Source organism: Mauremys reevesii, linkage group 18, assembly GCF_016161935.1.
Source record: "Mauremys reevesii isolate NIE-2019 linkage group 18, ASM1616193v1, whole genome shotgun sequence".
Classification (NCBI taxonomy): Eukaryota; Metazoa; Chordata; order Testudines; family Geoemydidae; genus Mauremys; species Mauremys reevesii.
In genome coordinates this window covers 2,730,996-2,753,553 of record NC_052640.1, presented here as the reverse complement: position 1 = coordinate 2,753,553, position 22,558 = coordinate 2,730,996, and the positions used below count along the sequence as shown (strand labels likewise).

The 22,558-nt window shown below is 40.8% G+C and overlaps 1 protein-coding gene across 2 annotated transcripts in view; it reads left to right on the top strand.

Annotated features, from left to right (window-relative positions):
* Positions 1-22,558, top strand: part of GRK3 (G protein-coupled receptor kinase 3) — a 121,700-nt gene that overhangs the window by 83,388 nt on the left and 15,754 nt on the right. For both annotated transcript variants that reach the window (XM_039505208.1, XM_039505209.1), the window contains 5 exons: positions 9,744-9,822; positions 11,210-11,340; positions 15,962-16,056; positions 18,124-18,231; positions 22,426-22,492. In XM_039505208.1, coding sequence (XP_039361142.1) covers positions 9,744-9,822; positions 11,210-11,340; positions 15,962-16,056; positions 18,124-18,231; positions 22,426-22,492 — 480 coding nt within the window. The remainder of the gene's footprint in view (positions 1-9,743; positions 9,823-11,209; positions 11,341-15,961; positions 16,057-18,123; positions 18,232-22,425; positions 22,493-22,558) is intronic.

Here is a 22,558-nt window from a genome sequence, read left to right as displayed (position 1 = left end):
GAAAGTTGTCTATGTGATATTTAGATCAGTTTTAAATCAAAAACTTCACAAACGTTGTATATAAAAGGAAACATTTCTGGTATTTATTCTACAATTCTGGAGTCTCACAGCTCCTTCCATATAAGGAAACTTGAGTTATGTAGAAGAGACGTTCAAATGGAATCCACAGAATGAATGTTGCCCCAAGTGATTATAAAACAGTCTTCGAAATGGTAGAACCTCCAGTGTACAATAACCTCATTATATAAAGCCTAAAATCAGCTCTTGTCACCATGGTTACAGGGGATGTTGGTAGAAAGGTTAATTTTGCTCATGATGATTACTTTGTTCAAATGAGATTCACAGTTTACAGCTCAGTGTAAGCACATCCTCATGGCCCAGCCCAGTTAAAAAATGAAAGGGATTGCCTATAATTTTGTTATAGACTTATTGGATAATGTGTGTCTGTGCTGTAAAAATTATTACTACTGCTGCTTGGTAGGTATTAATGAACTCCAAAACAAATACAGTAAAAGCTGTATTATCTGGCACTTTATCAACTGGAAAGCTCTATTAACTAGCATTTCTGATAGCTCCCTATACAAATCTTCAATCTAGTAACTGGGACTAGTATCCTGCCCAGGAGGTTATGCAATTGCACATTCTGCACTCTACTTTTATGCAAAAGAGGCAGAAGACAAGTAAGCAAGTTGATATCAGAGATTTATTCAAAAAAGCAGCTTCCAGGGTGTGTCATAGGGTCATTACAGATTCAGCCCAATCTCCTACACCTTCTACATCTACAGTGATAATTAATGATGATAATGATGACCCTGAGATACTGCAAGATCCTGAAGTGCCTTCTGAATCATCAAAGAAAGATTCAATTATGTTCAGTACAGTTTTAGTGTTAAGTGTATTTTTAGTGCGCTGCCCATAGTGATATGTAGCGTCATAAGATAACCTACTGTATAGAAAACTTTGCCTGTATACACCTAAGTGCTTCAAAAAACTAACCACTCTGCAGTGCAGTACTACTACTGGATTGGTGAGTACCCGTACACTATTTTATACTTTATTCATTTTATTGTTTTCTAATTCTTTGAAAATTGGGATTCCATTGGTAAAGTAGAACTCTTAGTTAACTGGAATTTTTGATTAACCGGCACCCCCACATTCACCCAACATGCTGGATAACAAAGCCTTTACTGGAAGAATTTGCTGTATTCTCAAAGAGAAGATATTCTGTATCTCAGTGAAATTACATACAATTGATTTTTGTCTCTGCATTCTCAGCAATGTTTAATGAGCATTCATTTCTTGCTGAACCTTGTTATTATGACATGCTTAATGGTAATTTGTCTTTTAAATGCACATCGACTGTCTTCACCAATGGTCTGTGCCTGTGCATGTGGACCGTGTGGCACCTGGGCTATCAACCATGGAATCCGCTCATGTAACAGAGCATCAGCATGGTCTGCCTCCCACCAGCAGCTTGAATGCTCTTCTAATTGTTTCTCTCTCTTGTCTCTGCAGCCTGTGGTGGTGATTTGGTGGGGTGGAAGGTATATTTCTCTAAGTGACAATCCCTTTCTCTCCACATGCTTTCGTTCCACATGTCCTATATATTTATTCTTGCTCCTGTTTTTCTTCCTCACCCGGAGTCTTCAGAGAACCCAAAGAACTGTCCCCACAAATAGGGCTGCTCACATCAAGGAAATTTACAAGATGCAAAATGGGTCTCTGGTTTCGGAAGTACAGCTTGCTGCCAGGCCCCTGATTTCGAGGTGTTGTTTGGCTCAGAGAGAGAGAGAGCCATCAAATCGCCCTGGAAGCACAGGGCAAACCCAGTGATAGATACTGCTGAGAGGCACAGATAGGAGTGCCAGTCTACCCCAGGCAGACTTCTTCTTCCTGTTCCACCAGAGTGACAGATTTCCCCCCGAGGAACACAAGGAGCATTAGCCTCCATAAGCCCTCTTCCTCTGCAGCCCATGTAATGCCTGCACATGCTTTTCAGCCACACAAGGTGTGTCTACATTGCAATTAAAAACTCATGGCTGGCCTGGACCAGCTGACTCGGGTTGGGGGGCTGTGTAATTGCGGTGTAGACGTTTGGGCTGGAGCCTGGGTTCTAGGACCTTGCGAGGTGGGAGGATCCCAGAGCTTGGGCTGCAGCCCGAGCCTGAACATCTACACCACAATTAAACAAAACTTAAGCCTGAGCCCTGTGAGCCTGAGTCAGCTGGCATGGGCCAGCCACGGCTTTTAAATTGCAATGCAGACATACCCACAGTTCCGCTGGCATGGCTCAGAATATTCCACCAGATGTCTTAAAGGCTGGGGGTCTGATTCCCAGCGTGAGCAGACATACTTGCACAAGCTCTCATTGTGCCAAAATAGCAGTGTAGCTGCAGTAGCATGGGCAGCAGCAAGCAGCAGCCCAGGGTAACCGCCCCATGGTTTCCAGGCAGGGTGGTACTCGGGAATAAATGCAAAAAAGAGAAAATCGATACGGTTCAAGGGAGGGGCGGGGTTAAAAAGCAAAAGCAGCTTCTTGTCATCTTTCTCTCTGCTCTCTTCTTATGTAGAAGTGGAAGAGCTCCTGACCATATGACCTTGAAAAATCTGACCCAGTTGATGGGGGAGATGTCCTTTTCTGAATATTTTGGTTTAGTAGCTAAAAACACAATTTCTTCCTAGGATTTGAGTCAGAAACCTAATGCCTGGACTAAAGGGCTGGGTCTCCCTCTGAACCTAGCTCAAGGAGATGTTCTCAGGGCAGAGTGGAACTCCCAGCATTGGATCAGAGGCGCATAGATGAGCCATATGTTTTTACACGTTCCAGAAGGCCAACTATATCTTGTCCAAAATAGATGCAGCTGTTGCAGCAGAGGCCAAGGTGTCAGCCAGCAAAGAACACTTGGCTAGGAAGATTTTATATTTCATGTTTAATATCTCCATACAGATTTTTGGCACTCTTCACTGTTCCTCTCTGTACCCTTCATTTAGTGTATGTTTTAATCACATAAGCAGCAAAAATGACCGGGCAAATAATGTGCTGTAACTGCTGCTTTATCGTGTCACTGTTACCTTGTGTCCCCCCTAGATGTATTCGCCTATTTCTCATCTGATTATTAAATGGTGAGCTCTTTGGGGCAGGGATCATCGTTTTGTTATGTGTCTGTGTAGTACTTAGCATGGTTGATCCCTGATCCCTGACTGGGTCCTTATATGCTAATGAAATACAAATACTGGTGCTATAAAAGTTGCCATTCAGAGTAGCCTGTTACAGAGACACCTTTTATTGCTTTAAAAGATATTTTCAGTATGGGATTTTATATGTCTTTTATATGTCTCCCAAAGATGTTTTCTAAAGCCTTTTACATTTACCCCTTAAATATACAAGAGAGTAATTAGAGCACATCTTGAAGTTTTATCTCAAAGTTTTGTGCAGCACCGCATATTCCTATGAACAGTCCTTGCCACCATGTTTGTATGGGGCACAGGAGAAGGTTAATCTGGTTCAATTAATACATTCCATGGTACAGTGGTCCTTTGTCTTGAGCAAGGTTTGTTTTAATATGTTAAAATCTACATTTTTACAAGCTTGATAAATGTAAGAATTGTACTGAATATTGGTCATTCACTCTTAGACCTTGTCTACACTGCCACTTTACAGCACTACAGCTTTCTCTCTCAGGGGTGTGAAAAAACACCCCCCTGAGCTCTGCACGTTTCAGCGCTGTAAAGTGGCAGTGTAGACAGTGCACTAGCACTGGGAGCTGCGCTCCCCGCATGGAGGTGGTTTTTTTAGCACTGGTGCCGCGATTACACAGCCACGTTAAAGTGCTGCTGCGGCAGTGCTTTAACGTTGCTAGTGAAGACTAGCCCTTAAACAAAATTGTATGGCTTTGACTTCATTTTTCCACATTGTTTAATCTCAGTGTGAACAGCTGTGTGGGCAGAACAATGAGGCAGATCAGAATTTCATTGCCCTCTGGTGATCATGTGATATCTTTTCAGCTCTCCCGTCTGTTTTGCCTTACAAGTCACTGTTTTTCTCATCTGTCAGAAATTTTCAGGCAAAGTAAAATCTCAGATAAAAAAAATAAATGTTGAAATTTTGCAGGAAGGTGCTCATCTTGGAATTTAGTTTCTTCTTGGGGCCAATTGCCTCCATAAGTTGGGTCCTTTCAGAGCAGAATGGTTTGCACCTCCCTAGTGCATTTTATCTAAGGAAGTCATACTCCTTCTCTTGCCTCTGTTTTGAGAGAGGGAGGCAGTCATTGACTGTAAAAGGTAATGCCTTTCCCTTACCACTGAACTGAATCAACATGTGGTGTGAAGTTAGAGCTAGAAAATTATGACTTGAAATAATGCTCAGTTGTTTTATCATTGAGAATAATTATCCTTTGGAACATTTACCAAGTGATGTAGCGGAGTCTCCATCACCTGCAGTTTTTAATCAAATTAGTTATTTTTCTGAAGGATATGCTCTAGCTCAGCCAGAACTTTTGTGGTTGATGCAGGAATCACGGGTAAAATTCTATGGTCTGTTATGCAAGAGATCAGACTAGATGATCATAATGATTTTATCTGGCCTTAAATCTGTGAATCTATAGCTTCGATTTTGAATGTGGATTAAATTTTTTCAGTGCCATGTCTTCAAAAAGAAAATTTTCCACAAAACTGCTAATGATAGGATCTAATGCTCTGATATGACAAAAAAGTCCATGTACATCCTTAGATGAATGGCTAATGAAAGTTCACTTTTTGTATTAAGGATTAGCAACAGTTTCTGTAAGGTAGCTTCCTTTCAGTTCCTAGGAAGAGTTCTGTGAATTTGCTGCACACTTTCCCTTGTAATTGAGCAGATTAATGCAGGAAAAAATATTGTGCCTTGGTTTGCTATTCTCTCCCTGCCCCACCAACACAGAACAAGTGTTTGACATAATTTTCTAGGTTAAAGTCAGAAGAGGAGAGAAAAAATTAATTCTTGTAGATATTAGGGCATTCTCAGCACACAAAATTAATTGTGCTTGTTTTGAAAATGGTAGGATAAGGTCATTCATAAAGGACTCTGTGATTGGGACATTAATTACCTTGAGCAGCACTTGTCTTTCCTAGTGGATAGGACATATGTGGTACACAGATAAATTGTGGAGCTGGAAGTTCATCTTAGAATCTCTTTAACTGTAAATCCAAAACCTTTATTAAGTGGATTCCTGGTCTAGAGAGAGAAAACACAGGACTGTGCATCAGTCACTTTAACTCCTTTTATTATTTGCATTGCCACTCACTGTCTGCATGACCTGAGGAAGTCAATTCTTAATACATCTTGATGCTTTGTTTTTTCTCATCTGTAAAATAGGTATAATACTGTACCTCAAAGGGGTTTTCTGAATCTGAAGGTTTAAAAAGTGCTCTGAGATCTTTAACAGGTGCTATGAAAGCGAAAAGTATTATAAGTCAGAAAACCATGCCCAGTATTTGAGTTGAAGAAGGGCTTGTACAAAAAACCTGTTAAAATTGTTTGTTTCACAATAGTAGATTTTCTACTAAAAAATAGCAAGTTGTCATCCAGACAGAATAGGTACTAGGTCAGTGGTCCCTCAGGTCTGTGTAAAACACCATTACCTCTCTTACCTTTCCTGTTCTAATAAGAACAAACTACATTCAATTGTAGCTTATCTTATTACGTTTTCAAATATATTGATTTTCATTACAACACAGAATACAAAGTGTACAGTTCTCACTTTATATTTATTTTTGATTATAAGTATTCACACTGTAAAAAAAACCCAAAAGAAATAGTATTTTTCAATTCACCTAATACAAATAATGTAGTGCAATCTCTTTATCATGAAAGTTGAACTTACAAATGTAGAATTATGTTAAAAAATCTGCATTCAAAAATAAAACAATGAAATTTTAGAGCCTGCAAGTCCATTCAGTCCTACTTCTTGTTCAGCCAATCACTCAGACAAACAAGTTTGTTTACATTTTCAGGAGAAAATGCTGCCTGCTTCTTGTTTAGAATGTCACCTGAAAGTGAGTACAGGTGTTCTCACAGCACTGTTGTAGCCGGCGTCACAAGATATTTACATGCCAGATACTCTAAAGATTCATATGTCCCTTCATTCATCAACCACCATTCCAGGACGCATGCATCCATGCTGATGATGGGTTCTGCTCGATAACAATCCAAAGCAGAGCGGACGGATGCATGTTCATTTTCATAATCAAAGTCAGATGCCACCAGCAGAAGATTGATTTTCTTTTTTGGTGGTTCAGGTTCTGTAGTTTCCGCATCAGAGTGTTGCTCTTTTAAGACTTCTGAAAGCATGCTCCACACCCCATCCTGATCAGATTTTGGAAGGCACTTCAGATTCTTAAACCTTGGGTCGAGTGCTGTAGTTATCTTTAGAAATCTCACATTGGTACCTTCTTTGTGTTTTGTCAAATCTGCAGTGAAAGTGTTCTGGGTCATCATCCAAGACTGCTATAACATGAAATATATGGCAGAATGTGGGTAAAACAGAGCAGGGGACATACAATTCTTCCCCAGTCATAAATTTAATTAATGCATTATTTTTTTAATGAGCATCATCAGCATGGAAGTGTGTCCTCTAGGATGGTGGCCAAAGCATGAAGGGGCATACAAATGTTTAGCATCTCTGGCACATAAATACCTTGTAATGTCAACTACAAAAGTGCCATGCAAATGCCTGTTCTCACTTTCTGGTTACATTGTAAATAAGAAGAGGGAATCATTATCTCGTGTAAATGTAAACAGACTTGTTTGTCTTAGCGATTGGCTGAACAAGAAGTAAGACTGAGTGGACTTGTAGGCTCTGAAGTTTTACATTGGTTTGTTTTTGAGTTATGTAACAAAAATTCTACATTTGTAAGTTGCACTTTCACAACAAAGAGATTGCCCTACAGTACTTGCTGTACATCAGAAGCAGGAAGCCTGCTAAACAACCAGTGGGGCCCCTTGACGATCAAAATACAAAAGAAGCGCTTAAAGTCGATAAAGTCATTGCGGAGAAACTAAATGGATTCTTTGCTTCAGTCTTCACGGCTGAGGATGTTAGGGAGATTCCCAAACCTGAGCTGGCTTTTGTAGGTGACAAATCTGAGGAACTGTCACAGAGTGAAGTGTCACTAGAGGAGGTTTTGGAATTAATTGATAAACTCAACATTAACAAGTCACCGGGACCAGATGGCATTCACCCAAGAGTTCTGAAAGAACTCAAATGTGAAGTTGCGGAACTATTAACTAAGGTTTGTAACCTGTCCTTTAAATCGGCTTCGGTACCCAATGACTGGAAGTTAGCTAATGTAACGCCAATATTTAAAAAGGGCTCTAGGGGTGATCCCGGCAATTACAGACCGATAAGTCTAACGTCGGTACCGGGCAAATTAGTTGAAACAACAGTAAAGAATAAAATTGTCAGACACATAGAAAAACATAAACTGTTGAGCAATAGTCAACATGGTTTCTGTAAAGGGAAATCGTGTCTTACTAATCTATTAGAGTTCTTTGAAGGGGTCAACAAACATGTGGACAAGGGGGATCCGGTGGACATAGTGTACTTAGATTTCCAGAAAGCCTTTGACAAGGTCCCTCACCAAAGGCTCTTATGTAAATTAAGCTGTCATGGGATAAAAGGAAAGGTCCTTTCATGGATTGAGAACTGGTTAAAGGACAGGGAACAAAAGGTAGGAATTAATAGTAAATTCTCAGAATGGAGAGGGGTAACTAGTAGTGTTCCCCAAGGGTCAGTCCTTGGACCAATCCTATTCAATTTATTCATAAATGATGTGGAGAAAGGGGTAAACAGTGAGGTGGCAAAGTTTGCAGATGATACTAAACTGCTCAAGATAGTTAAGACCAAAGCAGATTGTGAAGAACTTCAAAAAGATCTCACAAAACTAAGTGATTGGGCAACAAAATGGCAAATGAAATTTAATGTGGATAAATGTAAAGTAATGCACATTGGAAAAAATAACCCCAACTATACATACAACATGATGGGGGCTAATTTAGCTACAACGAGTCAGGAAAAAGATCTTGGAGTCATCGTGGATAGTTCTCTGAAGATGTCCACGCAGTGTGCAGAGGCGGTCAAAAAAGCAAACAGGATGTTAGGAATCATTAAAAAGGGGATAGAAAATAAGACTGAGAATATATTATTGCCCTTATATAAATCCATGGTACACCCACATCTCGAATACTGTGTACAGATGTGGTCTCCTCACCTCAAAAAAGATATTCTAGCACTAGAAAAGGTTCAGAAAAGGGCAACTAAAATGATTAGGGGTTTGGAGAGGGTCCCATATGAGGAAAGATTAAAGAGGCTAGGACTCTTCAGCTTGGAAAAGAGGAGACTAAGGGGGGATATGATAGAGGTATATAAAATCATGAGTGATGTTGAGAAAGTGGATAAGGAAAAGTTATTTACTTATTCCCATAATACAAGAACTAGGGGTCACCAAATGAAATTAATAGGCAGCAGGTTTAAAACAAATAAAAGGAAGTTCTTCTTCACGCAGCGCACAGTCAACTTGTGGAACTCCTTGCCTGAGGAGGTTGTGAAGGCTAGGACTATAACAATGTTTAAAAGGGGACTGGATAAATTCATGGTGGCTAAGTCCATAAATGGCTATTAGCCAGCATGGGTAGGGAATGGTGTCCCTAGCCTCTGTTCGTCAGAGGATGGAGATGGATGGCAGGAGAGAGATCACATGATCATTGCCTGTTAGGTTCACTCCCTCTGGGGCACCGGGCATTGGCCACTGTTGGTAGACAGATACTGGGCTAGATGGACCTTTGGTCTGACCCGGTACAGCCTTTCTTATGTTCTTATGTTCTTATGTATGAGGTGAATTGAAAAATACTATTTCTTTTGTTTACAGTGCAAATATTTGTAATAAAAAATAAGATACCCTTTGATTTCAATTACAACACAGAATACGATATATATGAAAATGTAGAAAAACATCCAAAATATTTAATACATTTCAGTTGGCATTCTGTTGTTTAACAGTGCAATTAAAACTGTGATTAATCGCAAATTAATCGACCTAGTTCCTAGTTGTTGTAAGGCAACTGGGGAGCTGAGGGAAGTTTTACATGACCACCAGAGGGCACCAAAATTCTAAATTGCCTGCTCTTTATGACTGTCAGAGCAGCCCAGTTGACTGGATTGAATTTCATCAATGTATAGAAACTTAATTTGCATGTAAGGATAAAATTACCTGTTCTAATTATCAGAATTTCCCATACGAATTCATTCAAATGATTTAGTCTCTCCTCTGTTTCAACTGGCTAAACAGTATTCCTGTAATCTCAGTCTCCCATCCTTCTTTTCCATTCCCAAAGGGACCCTACTGGTTACTTCCTAGGCTCTTGCATAGTCTGCGAGCTTTAACATATTTTTTGTAATTATAAAGTTAGTGGGAACATAGGTCACACTTCCTCCTTCTGTAGAAATGTTGGAACATGATCTGTGAGAGTGCTTCTTGGGGTTGCAAATCTTCAGAAGAGAATTGTGTCAGTAGTGGCAGTGTTTGATTTCCTATATTCATTTTGTATATTTGTTTTGAAAACAAGAAAATATTAGCATTTGCCAAACTGCATATGGAGTACATCAAAGTGTATAGATAGAAAACAGAAATCATTTTAGAAGATATCTTAATGTAACAAGGGCTCTGCATATCATGTGAGGTAAACTCTTCATTGATTTCCTTTACAGGACTGCCCTTTTATAGTGTGTATGACCTATGCCTTCCACACCCCTGACAAACTCTGCTTCATCCTGGACCTGATGAATGGTAAGCAAAGTTAATGAAAGGAACCGTTCTGGTAACGGTGAAGGATACGACAGGGCTCATGGGGAGCTTGGTAGAAGAGGGGAGGAAGGAATGTGAAGAGCCAGAGAAAAACCTGAGATTGTGAGCCTGTGAGAAATGGGAGGGAAGAAATGGAAAAGTTTTAGAAAGATTTTGAAAATGTCTAATTTTGATAACTTTCGGATGTTCAGGAGAGAGATCTGAGAGGCAGCCATAGATACAAGAGGAGAGAAAAGGGGGAGGTAGGTTGGGAAATTCTGGAAATAAAGGTGGCAGTTGATAAGGTCTCCTTGAGATAGCATTCACAAAGATTGGATGTAGAACTCAAGGATGACAACAGAGAACATGGGGAGGCACTCAAGAAAATAATGAAGGAACCGTCAGCAAAGCAGGAGAATGAGGAAAGCAGAGTCATGGAAGCCTTAGAATAAAAGTGAAGTTGAGACACAAAGAAAGTGATCCACAGTATCCACGGCAGAAGATCTTGCAAGTTAGTGGTACCTGACGTTCCTTAGCAGTTGGGGGGACTGCTTTTTTACCCTGATCCTGCAGTGAGATGCCTTCAGTTGCTAGGGTGCATGGTGGTGCATTGCTCTGTAATTTAAGGATCAGATCATGTAAACAATTAAGAATGTCTGTAACTGTATGCATATGAGTAATCTCATTGAAGTCAAAATGGTAGTTGATTATTCAGATTGCCCTAAAAATTATTTTGGGACAGTTCTCTGGCCTATGTTACACAGAAGGTCAGACTAGATGATCACAGTTGGCCCTTCTGGCCTTGCAATCTGTGATTCTGTGAAAGTAGTTATGGCTCATTATTTTAAATCTGTAGTTTGGTCATGAACAGTTCTATATAATTATTCATCATCTTGTAAGTCACCTTGTGTTGTGTCTGACTGGATGAATCTGCAAGCTCTTCCAGCATGAATATTTCCATGTGCAAATAGAGAATTTAATTTCTTTGCAAACCCACATATGTGACTTGGAAATTCACTGCAAGTGACACTTAATTTCTGGAGTGTTCACTGAAAGCAGTCACTAAAGAGGAGCAAACATGGGTGATATGAATTCATGTTTAAAATGAAGTGATATTTGCTCTTTATTTGTAGAGTATCTACTCGGATTTATTAATTTCTTGGATTGTTGCCAACATGTACGCTCAAATGCATGAAAGCATCCCCTGCAAGTGCCTAAGTATGTGAATCCAAGCTCCTTCCTGTCACACAAGTCGACGGAACCTACAAATTAGTAAACTTTTATCTTCCTCCTTCCATAGCTCTGTATAATACAGCTTTCCACCTGCCAATGTAACAGGACTTTACTATTCCCTTTTTTATGAATTACATCCCAATTTTTCTAATTCTAGGAGGAGATTTGCACTACCACCTCTCACAGCACGGGGTTTTTTCTGAGAAGGAGATGAGGTTTTATGCTACTGAAATCATCCTAGGCTTAGAACACATGCACAATCGATTTGTTGTATACAGAGACTTGAAGGTAACCATTTTATTTATGCAGCCAGTTAAAGGGTAGTGATGAACAACCTAGGTAGGGTTACCATATGTCTGTATTTTCCTGGACATGTCTGGGTTTTTAGTTGTTAATCGCCGTCCAGGAGGATTTTTTAAATATATAAAAACATCCGGAAAATACGGACATATGATAACTCTACCCACTGCCCCTCTCTCTTCTTGGGGGGTAGCTTGCTGCAGCCTGCAGATTGCAACCTCCCCTCCCCCCGAGTGCTGCTGCAGCCCCAAGGCTAGGAGTGGTGACATCTCTGCAGCCAGCTGCGGGTGCGGGGGACCCACAGCTGCTTCTCCCTCCTCCAAGCATCCCCCGCAGCTCTGGCAGAGCCTCAGTCTTCCCCCTCCGCCCTGGCCGTGCAAGGAGCCCCCCCGCCAGTGGTCCGTGCAGCCGGGGCTGCCTCCTCCTGGCCCCCCCCCCAAGGAGCCGCTGCCTGGGGGGAAGGTTCCGGCACATGGCGGTGGCTCCCAGGAGCCTGAGCTTCTTCCCCCTCCCTTGGGAAGGGCCCACGCTGTAGCGTCTCCTGCAGCCGCCCAGCCTGAGCTGCCACAGCCTTGCTGGGTCCGGCTGGGAGCGGGGTGGAGGCCCCCGAGCCCGGGGGCAAGGCCTGGGCCATGCACGCAGCACTTCTCTGCTCCAGCCCGGCCAGAGAGGGAGCTCGCAGATGGGAGCATGTTGGGGCTGGGATGCCCAGCTCGGGGGCAGGCCCAGGGCCCGAAGCAACTTCCCGTCCCCTCGGCTCTGGCTGCTGCTGCGCGGGGGAAGCGCCCGGCTGGGGGCGTATGGGCTGGAGAGCGGCAGGAGCCGGGAAAGTTGGAGCCCAGGGAGGAGGTGGCTGGGAGGAACGGAGAGGAGGGGGAATGTGGCGCACTCAGGGAAGGAGGCGGGGCCGGGGCGGGTATTCGGGGAAGGGGTTGGAATGGGGGCGGGGAAGGGGTGGAGTTGGGGTGGGGCAGGGGGGCTTGTGGAGTGTCCTCTTTTTTCAGTGTTCAAATATGGTAACCCTAAACCTAGGGAATATAAAAAACTTAATGAAAACCCTTTTTGTATCCAGAATCATTTCTGTCACCAAATGTTGGGAGAATGCTGATGACTTCTTTCAGAGTTTGTTTTGAATTTTCTAATAACTGTTTCACATAAATGATTGTAATGCATTACAATAAAGAGTAAGTTTCGGTTAGGTATCAACCGTATAAGAAGGAAAAGAAGGGAAATCGCAAGAAGAAAGGCACATGGTCAGTAGAGCCCTGCACAGATACAAAATGTGTATCTGCATCCAAGCCGCGATCTGCTAACATGGGATAAGGCGGATAACCACAGATTTGCAGGGCTCTAATGGTCAGCCTTGAGGGAATATGTTTGTTTGTTTTGTTTGTTTCGGGAGGGGAGGTGGGGGATTGCCTGAATACCAGCTTATAGTACAAACATGTCTTAAGGGGATAGAATGGGATCAAAAATAGCTTATTTATAGTTTGAGAAGGCAGAGGATGAACAAAAGGCCCTATGCATTACTAAAGACTTTAGGCCCTTGTCTTTGTACTCTGGAGTGAATTTCACCTTAAAGTTATAACCTGGGATTTAATTAGTAATTAAGAAAAGAGAAACAAAGAGTCCTGTGGCACCTTATAGACTAACAGATGTATTGAAGCATGAGCTTTCGTGGGTGAATACCTACTTCCTCAGATGCATGCGTCTAACGAAGTGGGTATTCACCCACGAAAGCTCATGCTACAATACATCTGTTAGTCTGTAAGGTGCCATAGGACTCTTTGTTGCTTTTTACAGATCCATACTAACACGGCTACCCCTCTGATACTAAGAAAAGAGAGTAATAGGTTAGACACCAGAAAGAACTTTTTCACTCAGAGATTTATTCCTATATAGTATAGGGTATCCGGTGATATTGTGGGAGCTGATAATGTAAGGGAGTTAAAGCTCAATATGTTGTGTATTTAAGGAATAATTTCACGAGAGAATAGCTGCAGAAAAGAAGAGGTTCCCATTGCATTAGCATTTCGTGGATCAGGTGACCTATTGTCCTTCCCATTTGAAGACTTGTATATTTTAATTCTAATTCTGAATCTTACTGTTTTCAAAATATTTTGCAGGAAAATTACTAGCTGGCTACATAGATGAGAAATAGCCTTTTAGGTTAAACTCTTCTGACAGGCATAACTTAATCATTGTCTTTCAAAGTATTAGACAAAGAAAGAGGTTAATATCCTTGTGTTATGTATTTTACTCTTTCTGTAACATGTACGTACATTCTTTTTGGACCATAGAGATCCCAGATTCCAGAAGGTTCTGAGGCCCACAGGTATTCTCATAAAAAGGAAACAAAATTACCAAGTTTCCATCTTGGTTCTTGCCAAACAGAATGTTACCAGTGTTGGCAAACTCTAGGTAGCAAGATAGGTAATACTTATTATCAAATTGGAATAGTAGATGGCTCCCCTTGAATTCAGCCAGTTCTGGTCTGTGAGGTCTTCACTTATAAAACCCTAGCAGTTTTTGGAGACCCTGTACTAAGACTTTTCTAAAACTTCTTCACCACCCCTAAAAACAAGTTGAAAAAGTATTTCTTCTACTTCCCGCTGCTAACTTGTTTCTATCTAATCTATTTAGGTACTCTGATGGCCTCCATCACCATTGTATCTGGAACTTGCTAGTACTACATGTTCTAAAGACTGGATTTAAAATTGTCAATTGGGGTGTTATCCTGGACAAAAGAAACCCTAGAGAGACAAGGTGGGTGAGGTAATATCTTTTTTTATTGGACCAACTGTTGGTGAGAGCAACAAGCTTTCACAGAGCTGAAGTATAGCTCTGTGCAAGCTCGAAAGATTTTTGTGCTCACCAACAGAAGTTGGTCCAATAAAAGATATTACCTCACCCACCTTATCTCTCTAATATCCTGGGACCAGCACAGTTACAACAACACTGCATAAAAGAAATCCTTTCAGATGGAAAATCTTTGTAGATGACTCAGTACCCACTGTTTAGCAGTGCTTTGCAGACAACTTCTTAATCAAATGCTGTTTACTGCTTCAGAAGAAAACAGCTATGGAAATGCTGTAGTTTCATACCAATATTTATACTGTTAACCAAATAAAGTGAAAGTTAATATAGATGAATTAAGACTCAGTACAATTTAGTTTGGTTTAAATGTTGGCTTTAAATTTTATTAATCAGATTAAATAACTCAGGAAAATCTTTCTCTGGTTACTTGGTAATAAATCCTGTCTATCATGTTCACCTTTCAACCTATATTAATGATTATGTTCACTTAGTGAATGTATTAGTTTGTGGGAACAACGAGACGGGGAGTTAAGCGATGAAGGGCTAATGAGGAGGAGTGGGTCTTGAGGGGATATCTCATTAACATCCATAAGGCTGAAGGAAGTGAGACAAAGAGACCAAAAGGAGTGACAAGATGTATTGTATAGAGATTGAAAAATGTAGAGTGCAGGTATGGAAGTAGGGGGAGAGAAGATGTAGGCATGGGCACGTCTGTGCAGGGCCCAAATGGAATGCGAAATCCACATCTTCAAGTCAAGTTGGTTTTAATTCTGTCATATACCTCTCTAATGGGTCTCACTCACCACTGGGAGGTCGCCTCGTGGCTGAGATTGGGGATCAGCTCTCACCTGGTCTGATGCCCCCTCCTTCAATTGCTTGCCCCATGGTATCTCTCTCTCTGGATTTAGGATGCTTCCTTTTTGTGACTCAGCCCTATGGCCAGGTCACTATAGTACACCCTTTCCAGGGAATCAAAGTCCGATTGAACATACTGTCTACCTGCGGTCTCAGACAGTCTCCCAAGTCTGTGCCGCTTTCCCTCTGGCCGATAGGGGAACCTGGGCCCGCCTACTACTCCAGGTTCCAGCCTAGGGACTCTGTGCTCAGTCTGTTCAAGTTCTGACCTTATTGCTGTTTCCATGTGCTCTTTCCTGTCTCTCTTCTCTGTCTCCCGGCTTACCTCTTGGTTTCCACTGGAGCTTCCTCCGCTCCCCATGGCTTTCACCCCTCTCGGCTTCTTGCCACAGTCTGTCGTCCAACTTAGGATCCCAGGGCTTACTTTCCCCCTATAATGCCTCCTTGTACCTAGTCAAATCACCTCCACTGTAGGTGGGAACTTCACCACCAACTACCTCTCTATAATCCCAGATCCTCCCCTGGCTGGGCTTCATTAGCCATTAGGCCGTATCAGTCCCTGGCTCTCCCTCAGATTCAGCCTGTAAGGTTAATTGGCCTATTTTACCTCATCAGGCTATGGGGAGGAGGAGTAGACACCCCATAACAGCGTCATGTTTCAAACCTGGTTTGTTTTCTTGCCTTGTGTAACCTTTGAGGTTTTCCTTATTCACAGAATGTTGGTACAGTATAAAGGCCAATCCAAACTCATGTATAATCATGCTTTGATTGTACAAAACTGCTTGGTACTTATTGTGTATAGAGTTAGTAACAACAGAAATTGTCATAGACTAGAGGTGCATAGAAGTCAGGTTTGTTGCTTTGTTAAATTGTCCTAGTGATCAAAGACTTGTATTTTTCCGTTTCCAGTAACACTTCTCTCTTTCTGTGCTTCTAGCCTGCAAACATCCTGTTGGATGAGCACGGACACGTAAGGATATCAGACCTTGGTCTTGCTTGTGATTTTTCCAAAAAGAAACCACATGCTAGTGTGTAAGTATTGCATGAACTCTGATATATTTAGTTATACGAACTACAAATCCTTTGCCCTGATTTTAGTTTGATTTCACGTTGCTAAACCTCTATTCTTAATCTTATATATTTTTGTCTTTTAAACTGCTCATTTTCTCTCCCAAAGAACTTTGCTATTGAAAGGAAATCACAAGAGTGCTTAGGAACACTGGTTTCTGCTAGCGTGCAGGTCACTATCTTGAAATAGACCACGTACCTGAGTGTGCCTTTTTAAAGCAGCTATGTACATGCCCATATATCTTTATTGATTTCAGTGGGTAACCTTTTAAACTTATTTTTCATATTAATTTTGTATTTAGTGCCATGGGTGTGATGGCACTTCATGCATCTATAAGAAAACACTCTGAGGGTTATAGTAATTATAATATAAAGGTATTTCTTTGGTCAGAATTTGGACAGATGAGAGTGACAAAATTAAGGTATTGACATTTGGGCTCTGGGACAGTTATTAAGTATACAGGAGTTTAAGCAGTGGAACACACATTTTGAATTTTTGATTTATCTTGGACTATCAGAAGACAGTTGTTTTTCTGCTCTGTTACTTGATGTATCTGTGTATGAAGCCAAAAATTGCATTTGTGTTCTTTGAAGGTATTGCAAGAGAAGGTTCGTATAGCATGCTAGAGAAATATTGACAAAATGGGTGGAATTCAGAGACAAGCAACAAACTTGATCTGAGGCAGGAGAGACTGATTTAGGTAGAAAGATTAAAAGAGCTAAATTTGTACAGCTTGGCAAAGTGGTAGAAAAGAGGAACATCATAGTTTTACAAATAACACAATACATGAGGGTTTCATAGCCTACACATATTTTGAAAGGCTTAAGAAAGAAGGCTGGAAAAGAATTGTTTGGGGGGTACAAACTAGGCGTAATGGGTTAAAACGAGGAAAAATATGGCTGAATATAGAGATCAGCTTTCTCATAATAAGCTCTATTAGGCTGAGCAGTGGTCTTCCCGGGGAAGGGGTGGAAGCCCTGTTGCTCTGGACACTGAAAACTGTAGATGTTCTGTAGGGAGCAATCCGGCTTTGGCTGGGAGAGAGACTAGATGACCTATTCATTCTCTTCCATCTCTAATTTCTAACGTCCTGTGCAGTTGTAACAGCTGATGTGTAGGCATAGGCTGGAAGATGACCCATGATTTCAGGATGATTCAGTGTTCAGAGTAAATAAGAACTCTGCTTGATTTGAAGCACCAGATTGTTTTAATTATCCAAAGTTCGGAAATGAACTAAAATTCAGGGTTTTTTGTGCTCTTATGTATGTGTGTCCATATTTTTGCTAGTGTTGTTTGGGCCAAATTGTGATCCCATTTGCACCCACTGGCTTCAGTGGAATTACAGAGGTGTAACTGAACTCTGATTTTTTTGTGTGTGTGGGCAGTTATCATATTTTTTTGTGGCACTCTGTACTCTAGGGCCAGATTCATCCCTGGTATGACTACAGTGGATTTGCACAAAGGATGAATTTGGTCCCTCGTGTTTAAAATGATTGGCCATTCACTGAAGTCCAGGAAAAAGTTACAGATTGGAATTTGTATGGGACATAGGCAGCACACTGGGGCCAAGCTCTGCCTGTGAGTGACAAGGAGGGAATTCCCCTGAAGTAGGTGAATTTTCTGCTGCTCTAAAGCTGATGGGTAGAGCTTCCGTGCCAGCTGCCCCCATCCATTATCCTGGTAGAGGGGAGGTATGAGAGAGAACTGGAGTGTGGAGGGGGCTTGGTGGAGTAGAGCTCAGTTTCACCAATCCTAGACCTGCAGCATGAGTTACAGCAGCCTCCACCTGTCCTAACTCTCATCAGGGCCAGAGCTCGTGCCTCCATGGCTTAACAGAAAATGGAAATCGAAAAGGGTGTAAGTGTGGCCGCAGCAACTTCAATTTCAAATGACCGTGAGATGTCACCCTGTTCTAGGTAGACTTTCTTGTTGGGCTAGTGCAGGATTTCATAAGAAGTTAATTTTGTTTTGTAATCAAGATTCTGTTGACCTCCCTCCCCTATCTCTCCTTCCTCCCCCGTTTCCACTAGTGGTACCCACGGATACATGGCTCCTGAGGTGCTCCAGAAAGGAACAGCATACGATAGCAGCGCAGACTGGTTCTCTTTAGGCTGTATGCTTTTCAAACTTCTGAGAGGGTGAGTGAAATCTCTTGCCTTTTTAATATGGGCGCCTTATGTTCTGTCTATAAAACTAGTAATATGCATTCTGTTAGTTATTTCATACTGTGTATCCTGCAGTCCCTCCTACTCACCCCAGCGCTGCACAAAGAAATAACATTAGGCTTCTGGCATTTCCAGGTTCCTTCTGCTCACAGTATTTCTGCTTTTCATAGTGGCTACAGATATTGCCCTGTGGGAGAACAGGTCAGGTTCTTATTTGCTCTTCAGACATATCACTTCAAAAGACTGACTTTTACCGCTAGACCTACAGGCACTAGCTTCCCTCAGTAAAATATCATCTCCATCATTTTTTAAGGGGGAGACTGAAATTAAAAAATATAATAAGCTTTACAATTTAGAATGTTTTAACTCCTCTGTTTGGGTTTCTGGAGCATCTTGTCTGATGTGTGTCTACTTGTTTGGTGAAGAAGTGGGACTTCAGGAGGGATTGTAGTGCAATTTTCCCCCCACTGCACTAAAGGGTCTGACTGGCACAAAAGCCCCACACAGTGGAAGAGAATAGGTATCTAGGAGCCATATTCAGTGCTTGGTCTATGTGTGAAACTCTCATTGACATCAGTGAGACTTCGACATGTGGAACAAAGCTAGAGTTGTCTACCTGAGCTCTTGCTACTCATGGCTCTTGAAGCCATTTGAAGCTTATGCATTTGCTTGAAAATACCTAGTCTTAGCTGGGTCTAAAATTGCAGATTAACAACAACAACAACAAAAATGTGTGATGCTGAAAAGCTGAAAGCTACAGTAAACCAAACAAAAAAAAGGTAGAGAGACAAATGCTAGAATCATACGTCGTGGTAGGCCTAAAATTATAATAATAAAATACAATCTTCCACATAGCATGAGCACATTTGTGCCTGGGTATAAATATAAACAATTTCAAAAATATTATTTGCACATATTATGTTATATTGGTGCTCTTTAGTGCTGTTTCACTGGATGAAAAACAATCTAAATTTATGATGTGAAATTATGTCTATTCTTTTAAACAAGTGATACATTTTTTACAGGTAGCGCATCTTGATAACTGTTGGTTTGTTTTCTAAAATGTTTTTATCAGAGTAATTTCTGCTGTTCTTTTATAGATTATATTTTCACTAGCATCTCTACAACTCTTATTAGTTATTTGAGATTTAATGTAATAATTTGTATAAGTGAAATTATACCATGTTTTTATATTAGTCTTAAATGCCAGATGGAAATGATCTAATAAACAAAAGGGTTATAATATAAAAGTAAGTTTATTAGGAAAAGAAGTAAATTGATTTGGTACAGCCTTGGAAAAGCATGGGTCCGTCAGCACATCAAAAATAGAGAAAGAAAAAGAACGGGGTTGTTGTAGAACAAATTATAGGTCAGTACTTAACTTTACAGTAGCACAAGTAATACGTGTTGTTCGCTATTGAGAGCTGATTGTGTGCTCTCCCTTGTAAGTAGTTACAGATTTTTAGTAATGCTGGGCTGATTATTTGGTCAGTAGCGAAGGGTCAAAATGTTTAGGAAAGCTTGGCTGTTTCTGAACAGTTCTGGCTAGAAATGGCTATTTTACTACTTGTGCACCACTTTGCTGACAATTGTTGAGAATTTTAAATGACATAAGGTTGCTGTACTTTAGAAAGACTACTAAGGCATTAGTGGACTTCAGGTAATGCTTTAGACTTCTACTTGTGGGTGAGAGTACCTCGCCGTGTTTTTTTCGGTAGCATCACATTAACTTTTCACATCTATAAATTTTAGATAAGCTATAATGTATCCTTTGGTTGGGTGCATTTGAAGACAAAATTTGTCCTTGAATCATATGAGTGCAAAAACATCTTACTCTCTCCTTTGTGAAATGTTCCTTTTATCAATAAACATCTGTGTCTACTTAGGTTTTATGAACACTGATGTGTTTATCTCAGATGTTAATAAATTGTAATTAGATGAAATAATCCATTTTTGAGGCTGTCAGGGTCCACTGGTATTTGTTCAAGAATATTGATCATATGTTAGATTTTCAATTGGCGTTGTCAAATTGTGTGGATGTGCTAGCAGTAATAATTAATAATGAGCTCTTACATAGCACTTTTGTCCATGTTGCTCAGAGCACTTTACAAAGCAAGGTAAGTGCATAGCTCTGAATATCAGACATAAGGCCCACATTAGTAGTTCATTGCTGACCCAATTTATGTAGGTAAATAGAATTAAAAAGTTGTATAGATATAACCATATAGGAGACCTTCTATAGCCAACCACATTTATTTATTGGCAAAGCCTTCTTGTTGCTTCATCTAAGGCCACATGTAATCCTTCAAACTCCAGTCATCATCCCTGACACATCAGGGCATCATGGGAGCATAACATCGTCTTCCCTCCGTCAAATCCATGCTGCAGAAATCTCTTCAGGTTAACGGGAGAAACAAACACCTAAACAAGCCAATAGGGCTGTGGAACAGTGTGATGGACTCCTAGGGGTAGCACTAAACACAAAGGACATTACCATTTTTAATCATAGAACCATAGGACTGGAAGGGACCTCGAGAGGTCATCTAGTTCAGTCCTCTGCACTCATGCCAGGATTAATTATCTACACCATCCCTGACAGGTGTTTGTCCAACCTGCTCTTAAAAATCCCCAATGATGGAGATTCCACAACCTCCCTGGGCAATTTATTCTAGTGCTTAACCACCCTGACAGTTGGGAAGCTTTTCCTAATGTCCAACCTAAACTGCTCTTGCTGCAGTTTTTCTCCCTCTTCCTTGTTAACAGCCTTTTATGAACTTGAAAACTGTTAATGAATAGGTTAATAGGAAAACAGGGATTTTGTTTTTGAAAAATAACTTTCTGCCTGGATTTGGAGACAGGAAACAGTGAATAAATGTCAGCCATAGTAACCAACCTGCCCCGCTCCCCTTGATTCAACACCCCTTCAAGTTGCTACTTAACATTACACTGAAAATGTGTAATAACCAAGGACCGCTACAGAATATCAAATACTTTCAAAGTTCATACAACATCTAAAATATATCAGTATAAAACAGTGCACTGGATATTCAGACAAACCAGCTTTGTTCCCAAACAGCCTCATTTACTAGAAATATTCTGATACCAACCCCAGATCATGCATTTCAGGTAGGGGTTCCACACACTCTCAAACTGCCAGTCATCCACTGTAGACTGTCCACAGACTATCCTTAATTTCAACCATAGATTTTAACCTCTTGCTACATACTTTCCATATATAATGGAGTCAGCAGCTCTGTAGAACATGTTAGGTTTCCATTTGTAGATGGTTATTTTACAAATGTCAAAGTTTTGGTAGCTTCTGAGAATTTCCCTGTTAGATGAGGTCATTTATTTTATTGGAGATTTACTTAGTGAGGACTTCAGTACTTGATCCATAAGTACTGGAATGATTGATTACTCAAACTACATTCATTTATAAACTAGCCCACTGCATATATACTTACGAAATAACAGCATTAGGCTTTCCTAAATGTAGTGACCCTGGTGATATTTGTGTGGAGTCAGTGAAAGAGTTAAAAGACCTGTTTTCTCTAAAGTTGATTGTAAAGACTATTATAGAAGTTCAAGTAATACCAAAGTGACAGAACATAAGAACATAAGAAGGGCCGTACCGGGTCAGACCAAAGGTCCATCTAGCCCAGTATCTGTCTACCGACAGTGGCCAATGCCAGGTGCCCCAGAGGGAGTGACCCTAACAGGCAATGATCAAGTGATCTCTCTCCTGCCATCCATCTCCATCCTCTGACGAACAGAGGCTAGGGACACCATTCTTACCCATCCTGGCTAATAGCCATTTATGGACTTAGCCTCCATGAATTTATCCAGTCCCCTTTTAAACAGGAAGTATTTATTTTTGCAAAGTATTGCAGGTTTTTACAGAAAACGTAATGTCATAAAAACAAACTCCTATATTCCCAGGGGATTCCCACCTGTGCTATTGAATTCTGTGTCAGTATTTGGCTAGTCTAGTTTTCACTGGAAATGCTAAAAGTTTCACTGCTTGTTTTATTGTTCTGCAGGATAGGATTGCTGAGTTTGAAGAATGTGACTAACAGGACGCTACACTCTTTTCTGGGGTTGCCACAGCTGAAATAAGCAGATATGTTATGGCTTTACATTTATTAGTGTATTTTCTTATTTCTACAGTCACAGTCCTTTCAGACAGCACAAAACCAAAGATAAGCATGAGATCGACCGGATGACGCTCACCGTGGTAAGGATTCTAATGATCTTTTGATTTAAGCTTTTCATGCTTAGCTAATTACATGTCCTTTAAGAA